Source organism: Fragaria vesca, linkage group LG7, assembly GCF_000184155.1.
Source record: "Fragaria vesca subsp. vesca linkage group LG7, FraVesHawaii_1.0, whole genome shotgun sequence".
Classification (NCBI taxonomy): Eukaryota; Viridiplantae; Streptophyta; class Magnoliopsida; order Rosales; family Rosaceae; genus Fragaria; species Fragaria vesca.
The window spans coordinates 6004554-6013622 of NC_020497.1; the positions used below are offsets into that span (position 1 = coordinate 6004554).

The 9069-nt window shown below is 35.3% G+C and overlaps 2 protein-coding genes across 2 annotated transcripts in view; one reads left to right on the forward strand and one right to left on the reverse strand.

The window, feature by feature from the left end:
- Positions 1-243: 243 nt before the first annotated feature.
- Positions 244-4480, forward strand: LOC101299899 (ATPase ASNA1 homolog). The gene is made up of 7 exons (XM_004306811.1): positions 244-717; positions 1064-1188; positions 1284-1434; positions 2577-2687; positions 3044-3182; positions 3274-3389; positions 4070-4480. The coding sequence occupies exons 1-7, from the start codon at positions 460-462 to the stop codon at positions 4238-4240; spliced, it is 1071 nt and encodes a 356-aa protein (XP_004306859.1). The 5' UTR covers positions 244-459; the 3' UTR covers positions 4241-4480.
- Positions 4481-8729: 4249 nt separating this feature from the next.
- Positions 8730-9069, reverse strand: part of LOC101308033 — an 802-nt gene continuing 462 nt past the window's right edge. The window contains exon 3 of the mRNA XM_004308365.1: positions 8730-9059. Within this exon, the coding sequence (XP_004308413.1) occupies positions 8730-9059 (330 nt within the window). The remainder of the gene's footprint in view (positions 9060-9069) is intronic.

Genomic DNA, 9069 nt, shown 5'->3' on the forward strand with positions numbered 1-9069 from the left:
ATGTGGTTAATCGACATCTTTTCCGTTAAGTTTTATTCAAATCAATTGTATATGTTTTTGGACAAACTGAAACTAAATTATAAATAAATTCACTTATCCAGTATTTTTTCTAGATTCGGATCTCGCCCTTGCTGTATTTTTGAGTACGCTGGTCGGTCTAAATGAAGAGCTATTTTTCTTTTCTTCTCAAAAGCAGAAAAAAAAAAATATCAAAAATTATGTAACTGCAAAGCAAGTCCTAAATGTCCTATGAAAACACATGACATCCCCTCGATTTGGTCCCCAAAACCAAATGGACAAGAACAGTATTTGACACACCAGCGAAACACAACTCCTTGTTGCTCCTAGTACTGCTACTTAACTTCCCCCTTCTAGAATCCCTTCTTTCTCTCTCTAGATTTCTGGGTTCCAACTCTTTTAGAGAGAGAGAAAGAGAGAGAGAGCTCTGTGATTTTAAGAATGGCAGGCTCTGATTTACCAGAAGGGACCCTGCAGAACGTACTGGAGCAGGAGACCCTCAAGTGGGTCTTCGTTGGCGGCAAAGGTGGTGTTGGCAAAACGACGTGTAGTTCAATCCTCTCGATCCTTCTCGCCAGTGTCAGATCCTCTGTTTTGATCATCTCCACTGACCCTGCTCACAATCTCAGCGACGCTTTTCAGCAAAAGTTTACCAAGACTCCTACTTTGGTTAATGGGTTCCCCAATTTGTATGCTATGGTGAGCTTTCTTGATTACCAAGTTGGAATCTTTGGTGTTCTTTATGGTTTAATTTGATTGTTTTCGGGTGATCTTGGGTTTTCGGAGAAGAATTGAGGTGGGAATTTGGTTTTTGATGAAGTTAGGAGACACCCAGATGTTGGTTTGATTGATTATGTAGGTGTAGTTGCTAGAATATGCTGATATACGATCACATTGAGAATTTCGGGTTCACTGGTATGTTGTTGGTTGAGAATTTGCGTACACCCTTTTCTGAATGTAGAGTGAATTCTTGATTATGTATTAATTGTGGAGAGTGGATTTTGCATTATACCTAGTCTCATTACTTGGTTATGATTCTTTATAGGAAGTAGATCCTACTGTTGAGCATGAAGACATTGGCGGAGAGAATGGAATGGATAGTTTGGTTTCTGAGCTAGCAAATGCTATTCCAGGGATTGATGAGGCAATGAGCTTTGCAGAGATGTTAAAGTGAGATTCGTGATCCCTTCTGTTTGTTTCTTTGCAACCTTGTTATTAGATTTTAGCTGCCGATATAATGTTTGTGTTCATATTATTCTCTGCAGATTGGTTCAAACAATGGACTATTCTGTAATTGTATTTGACACTGCACCAACTGGACATACGCTTCGGCTGTTGCAGTTTCCATCAACATTAGAGAAAGGTCTTGCAAAAGTGATGTCTTTGAAAAATAAATTTGGCGGTCTAATGAGTCAGGTACTAATAGAGTTACAAGGAATTACAATAATGAATTATTAGTACAAGGAATTACAATAATGAATTATGTTGGCATGTGGCAAATTGCACACAATAAATCACATGATTGTTATTAAGTTTTTTCAGCTAATAGTTGTGTATCTATTCTTTAATGGCTTCTGTGGAATCCTATTTTGTATAAATTTAGCGACTCCGTCTTGGTCATATTCTATTCCACACTCCACAGGTTACTCTATGTTCCTTTGGATACTAGATTAGGTTATCTAAATTTAAATATTTATGTTTGAAACTTTGAGTATTAGAATTATTAATGGTTCATCTTAATACTTCAGATGTTACCTGACTTTAATATGTTGTATTCCAATATCAAAATTCTTTTACCTTTTCAAACACCTAGTAGAAATTTCAAAAACTCCTTCCCTTCATGTTTATTGTGAACATATTGATGCAAGCAAGTTAACCTTCAAACTAAGGAGTCTAATGCATGTCTCACATTTTAATTCTACAAATCTAAATACAATCTATGTGAATCCTGCATTACCTTATTGACCAACACAGGAGAAAACTCAATCCTATATTGATACCTTGATATGTTAAATTTAACTTATGTGTTTCAGTCTGCAGTGTGACCATGTGCACTTTGGACACATCTGTCAGTATAGGATTCAACTGGAGACCATTTTTACTTCCTTCTTTTTTCACCTTTTCATGAGATATATCCCTATGTCATGTATTTCATCGTAGATGAAGTACTCTTAAACGTGAATCGGGTTACAAGCAGTAGTTGGTTTTGTAAAGGATGGATTTTTCTTTGATGTCTGCATATGAGATGCTTATATTAGTCTGAATTAAATCTGGGATAAGATGACTTTAACTGTGTGTTTGCTTTAGAACAGACTGTATATAGTAAGATGTTGAAATTACGTTTTTTATTTGAGCAGTTTACGGAGTTTCATTACCACTGCCTGTTCATTCTAATGTTAATTGCTGCTGGGCATTACTTTTCTAGTATTTTAGTCAAGTAGTTATCTTGCTATTGAGAGAACACTTTCCCATTTTCTCCCTTATCTTTAATTTATTTTCAGTTTTCATTACCAATCTTAAATTGTTGATACTAAATATTCCAAAATTTCTGGCTGCAGATGACCCGCATGTTTGGTATGGATGATGAATTTGGAGAGGATGCGATTTTAGGAAAGCTTGAGGGGATGAAAGAAGTAATAGAGCAAGTTAATAAGCAATTCAAAGACCCAGTAAGTCTGTCTTTATTCTCTCTGTTGACTCTGGTGAGATATGCAAGTTGTTGTTTTGGATTTGTAATCCATTGGAGTAAACTGAAAAGGGAGAACAAAATATTCTCCTTGTTTGGGTTTCGGATCCCAAAAAGAATAAAAAAACCTCTTCCACTTATGTGATAGAAGCTAGCCCCTTCAGTTTCTTTATTCATAAAAAAGTGGATATACTTTTTCAAGTTGTCAGTTTTGAAAGCCCAAGGAGTTTTAGTTTATCTGTCTGAAAGTCTTGTCTGCTTCAGGATTATTATGAAAACCACATTAAATTCCGTACTTAATAGGTTTTTGTTGATGCACTCATATTTAACTTTTTGCAGGACTTGACAACTTTCGTTTGTGTTTGCATTCCTGAATTCCTCTCTCTCTATGAAACAGAGAGATTGGTGCAGGAACTCGCCAAATTTGAGATAGATACGCATAATATTATCATTAACCAAGTACTTTATGATGAAGAAGGTATGCCTACCATGTCCAGTTATGTCCTATTACATTTGCTTCTTAATGTTTTGAGCATAAGGTTAACTACCTACTGGTAATTCTGTTGTAGACTCGCAGTCCAAATTACTCAAAGCAAGAATGCGAATGCAACAAAAGTACCTTGACCAGTTCTACATGTTGTATGATGACTTTAACATAACAAAGCTCCCATTGCTACCTGAAGAGGTAAACCATAGAGTGCAATCTTTATTGAACTTTTGATTTAATGCTGTGGAAAGAAAGAGTTTGGTTAGTGGTTTACTTTTTATGTGCTTTACTCTACTTCCTATTTGAGCAATGTTAGTATCCGTGTCATTTTAATGTCAGCTTTTTATATTTACAATTGGGGTAGTCCGAGACCATTATAGCTGGAATGAGGCTATGATATATTGAAGTTACCCACCTGCCTTCTATTATCTTGTTCTTGAATCCTTATTCTGGTTCTTAAATTTCTCTACAAGTAATTCTAACTTTTTTTTCATCGGCTAGTTTTTCTTCACATTTTGTTTCCTTTGGTTGAATTTCTGGATTGCTTAAGAAAACTGAGGAATTCATTCTCTCTTTTTACTTTCTGGGTAGAATTCGGTACTTAATGTAGTGTAACACCTGCTACACAGTTCTCTGAGCTATTCTCGAATTGGTTGATACCTGCTCTTTGTTTTATATGATTCGATATCGTATGCGTGTTAAATGGAAAGACTTTCCTCTAAGAGGAATGCAAACGAGTCTTGCATGTGTTTTCATGGATTTTTGCATGGATTGCTTATTAACTTACTTGAAAGCTGAAATTTGTTGTCTATATGCAATATTACCCATTGGATGCTTGTTGATCGTCAAGCCTTTGTATTAATTGCTGGATTTTGCAGGTTACTGGAGTGGAAGCTCTGAAAGCATTTTCACGCCATTTTCTGACACCGTATCAACCTTCCACCAGCACGGTGGAATCGTTAGAGCAAAGGGTGTCTGCGCTAAGGCAGCAGTTGAAAGACACGGAAGCAGAGCTAGAAAGACTAAGAAAAGGAAAGGAAAAGGCCTGATCATACCTTGTTTACCAGCGTTGCCTTATGTTCCATTTCCAATCTTGGGGTTTCCATTTGAGTGCTGGTTGAGATGGTTGTGTTCTACTTCATTATATTCTTTTTTCTTTTCAGTTCTGCAAGTTAAATCACAATAAATTAATAATCTTTTTTTAATATCAAAAACAATAAACTAGTATAATCAACATGTATTACAGAGAACTGTATCCTTAGTCGAGTTAATGTGATTTACTTCATTCGAGAGGTCTGGCTACTTTCTTGTTTTCATTTTCCTTTTCCTAGTGGAATTGTGTTTTGAAAGAACTGGAAGCCATTATAATCCATTTTGGAATACGAATTAGCCGAATAGTTCGTTCCCCTGGCATCAATTCACAGATGACTTGTAATGATCGGAAAATTCAATTCTAGTTAGCAATGATCGGGAATGTTTATCCGAGGCATGAATTAGACATTTTCGGACCAAGTTGTGCGTCTAAAACCACTTTATCATGGCCTTATGTAGTTATGTTACATTAGACGGTCAAATTTGCTTACTCTGATTCTCCAATCAGTGTTAAAGAAGTAATTGAGTTGGGGTGTGATGCTCTTTTATCCAATGAGGTTTGGCGAAGTTTTGATGAGACCATTATCCGCTTTTTGCATAAGTTCTACTAGTAAAAGAAACTATACCCGGAAAAAGAAAAAAGAAAAAAAAGAAGAGTATCTGCAAGTCTAATTAAATTCAGTGCCAAAGGGAATTCCTGGCAAAAAATTTGGACAGCTCGGTGTTTGGATGCGGGTGAATTCTCGGGAATTTAATCAAAAATAAGGAATTCTCAATTTCTTAGGAAACGGTTTCCCTCGTTTGGATTCTTATCCCGTAGAATTAGCAATTTCCACGGGAAAATAATCGTGGAATTTGGGAGCTTAAATTCCCGACTTGAATTCCTCACAGAATAGGCGTCATTTGTCAATTCCCTTAACTGAGGTTAGTCTGAATACAAATTCTTGTCATTTTAAAACTTTACATCATGAAATCCAAACAATGGAATTCTCCATTAATGGAATTTAAATTCAATGAATTGTAATTTCCATGATTTTGAAATTTCTATGGACATTAAAATTACTTTATCCAAACACAACGTAGAATTATAAATTATTCATTGACTGGCCATGGCCTCTGTACAAAGCCTGAAAGCCATGTTAATCTACACCTTCTCCATGTGAAACTAGGAATCCAAACAGAAAAGGGCCGGAGAGTTCCATTTCATTTTTCGTAATGGAAACTGAATGATGAAAATGCTTATAGATAGCCACATTACGTTCTTAATCTTCAAATCCAACACATTCATTGTTTCATGTATCTCTCCTGTCATTCGTTTCTGCTCAAGAACCTCTTTCATCAACCATGGAAGAGAAACCCTTGATGAAAACCCTAAATATGATCGACAAGTTAATGTATGAGGTGAATTCACCCTCATCTGGTAGTAGTAGTAGCAGTACCAATAAAACTGCAGAAAGCAGCCAACAACTTTGTGATGCACCCACTGATATAACTCTGCATCAATCTTGGTTGCAGCTGCCATCAAACACAAACAAGAGAAAAGCAAAAGCACCAGTAACACCGGAAAACGAAGATAGAATCCAGAAACCAGCCGCTCCTACTAATCCAGAGCATCAAAAACTAGTAGTCTCTGATCAAGAGAATATTGAGTCCAATTCAAAAAGTGATGATGGTGAAAACCTTCATGATCCAGAGCAGGTGGCGCGTGACCTGACCTTATACAAAATAAAGAAGAAGTTGACAATGAGTGACCTCGGAAACTTGAGCAGGCTCTTGGTGCCAGGTTATATGGTCAAGAACTTTGTTTTGCCTCTCGTGGATGCCGACTTTAAACAAAGAGTAGAGAGCAAAGCCGGTAAACAAGTTACGGTGAAAGACTCAGACAAAGAGACCGAGCATCAATTAACGTTCAGATACTTGAAGTCGTCGAAGAGTTATGTTTTCAATGGAAAATGGAAGGAGTTCGTGAAGAGGAGAGATCTGAAGAAGGACGATGAAATTGGACTTTACTGGGACACTCACGATTCCAAGTTCCACTTTTCTGTTCTGAAAGTTGCAAGCCAAGAAAGACAAGCAGCCACTGAAGTTGCTCGTGCTAATCAACAATGACATATCAAGTCTAGAATCTTAAAGGTATGTATCTGATCAGCCACTTAGAGAACATACATAGAAGTCATCACTTCAGTGAATTTGATACGAGAGATCGATGAAATATTTATTTCATTGAATCCCCAGATATATTTCATGCTAATTGGTATTTTTTAATGCTATTATCTTACAAGTTAATTAATCGTAGCAATGTGAGACAATTCTTCTGTTAGAACTTAGAAACTTAAATATATAGACAACATTAAGAAGCATTACCTTGTCGCTAAAGCATGTCTTGGATGGAGTAATTGTTTCATTATTTCAATCCTTTTAATTCTTATGTTTTCCAATTAAGGTTTTCTTTGTTGGGTTTCACTTGTGTGCCTTAAGGTATGGATACCCAACAAGTTTTGACTTGTTATAGCAGGTTAAAGAAAACTAACACCGTTAACTCTCCGTTAAGTCTCTCTATATCTACAGTTTTCATTAGAAATATCTACTATTTAGATGAGCAAAATCACACAAAAGTAGACTTTCTAGAAATCAAAATGATTCTTGAGACTGTCTACAACTATCATAAGAAACATCTACTACTGTCATGAAAAATATCACAGAAAATGTTGCAAGTCGAAAGACACATTTAACATAAGACACATCTACTGTTTTCATTAGAAAAGTAGACTTTCTACAAATCAAAATTGTTCATGAGATTGAATCAACCCAAGGTAAAATTTGCAACTCTACATTTAACATAAGATACATCTACTGTTTTTATTAAAAATCTCTACCATTAACATAAACGAAATCAAAGAAAAGTAGACTTTCTAGAAATAAAAATTGTGAGAATGAGATTGAACCAACCGAAAGTAAAATTTTACAAGTCTACATTTAACATAAGACACATCTACTATTTTCATAAGAAATGTCTACCATTAACATAAGAGAAATCAAAGAAAAGTAGACTTTATGGAAATCTAAATTGTTCTTGAGATTGAACCATGCCAAGGTAAAAGATGCAAAGTCTACATTTAACATAAGACACAACTACTTTTTTCATTAGAAATGTCTACCATTAACATAAGAGAAATCAAAGAAAAGTAGACTTTCTGGAAATCTAAATTGTTCTTGAGATTAAACCAACCCAAGGTAAAAAATGCAAAGTCTACATTTAACATAAAAGACATATACTATTTTCATTAGAAACATCTACCATTAACATAAGAGAAATCAAAGAAAAGTAAACTTTCTGGAAATCTAAATTGTTCTTGAGATTGAATCAACCGAAGGTAAACGTTGCAAAGTCTACATTTAACATAAGACAAGTCTACTATTTTCATAAGAAATGTCTACCATTTACATAAGCGAAATAAAAGAAAAGTAGACTTTCTGGAAATCAAAAATTGTTCTTGAGATTGAATCAACCGAATGTGAAAGTTGCAAAGTCTACATTTAACATAAGATACAACTACTTTTTTCATAAGAAATTTCTACCATTAACATAAGACAAATCAAAGAAAAGTAGACTTTCTGGAAATCTAAATTGTTCTTGAGATTGAACCAAACCAAGGTAAAAGATGGAAAGTCTACATTTAACATAAGACACAACTACTTTTTTCATAAGAAATTTCTACCATTAACATAAGAGAAATCAAAGAAAAGTAGACTTTCTGGAAATCTAAATTGTTCTTGAGATTGAACCAAACCAAGGTAAAAGATGCCAAATCTACATTTAACATAAGACACAACTACTTTTTTCATAAGAAATGTCTACTATGAAAAGAATGTCATGACAACAGCCCTAGACTGGGATACCAACCTAGCATAATAAGCATTCTACAATTCCCATAATAAGCTTCCCACAGTTCCCAACTAGCAGCATTTATATTGAAATTTTCATAAGAAATGTCTACTATGAAAAGAATGTCATGACAACAGCCCTAGACTGGGATACCAACCTAGCATAATAAGCCTTCTACAATTCCCATAATAAGCTTCCCACAGTTCCCAACTAGCAGCATTTAGATTGAAAGAGAAGACAACAGAACATATTCTTTAAATTATATGAGGCTGGTGAGCTATTAAAAGACCTAAACTTCAACAGTTCATAATCCTACCAACATTTACACCAATCAGGGAGAATAATTGCAAATAACAAATCACAAAACAAAAGCTATAATAAGAACAAGCAATCCATAATATATATATGATTAAACGCTTCAGCATCATAAGATCCATGAAAACTAGTTCAATTAAAACTAATAGAAAAGTAGATCGAAACACATAATACATTGTTCATACATAAACTACATTGTTCTTAAACCAAAAAATAAAACATTACATCATTAAGTTCGAAACCATTTATGTACTTTCAGAAGAAGAAGATGGATGAGGATCAAGGCTTGGCACAGGTGCTTGAGTGGCAGCATAGCGGACCCTATCTGTCCAGCGAAATGCTGTCACAACAATGCTGCGACTTTCTGGAACGAACCTCAGATGAACCCAATCGTTGGGATGGATTTCATAGGCCTCCACAAACTCCTGCCAACCAGCTCCAAATATGATGTAGTTCCGATTGTTGCATGTTAGCTCGACGTCATCCCTGATCCACGGGTACGACTTCAGGCGAAACTGAAATTGACCCATTCCTGCTTCTACAAGTCTTCTATAGAATGGTCCGTGAGCATTGATCTATAGAAAT

What these genes read in the sequence shown, in the direction of transcription:
- LOC101299899 (XM_004306811.1), top strand. Translation starts at nt 460, where the DNA reads ATGGCAGGCTCTGATTTACCAGAAGGGACCCTGCAGAACGTACTGGAG. An exon ending in TCCCCAATTTGTATGCTATG is followed by an intron (nt 718 to 1,063) that starts GTGAGCTTTCTT and finishes GATTCTTTATAG; the next exon opens with GAAGTAGATCCTACTGTTGA. An exon ending in ATAAGCAATTCAAAGACCCA is followed by an intron (nt 2,688 to 3,043) that starts GTAAGTCTGTCT and finishes AACTTTTTGCAG; the next exon opens with GACTTGACAACTTTCGTTTG.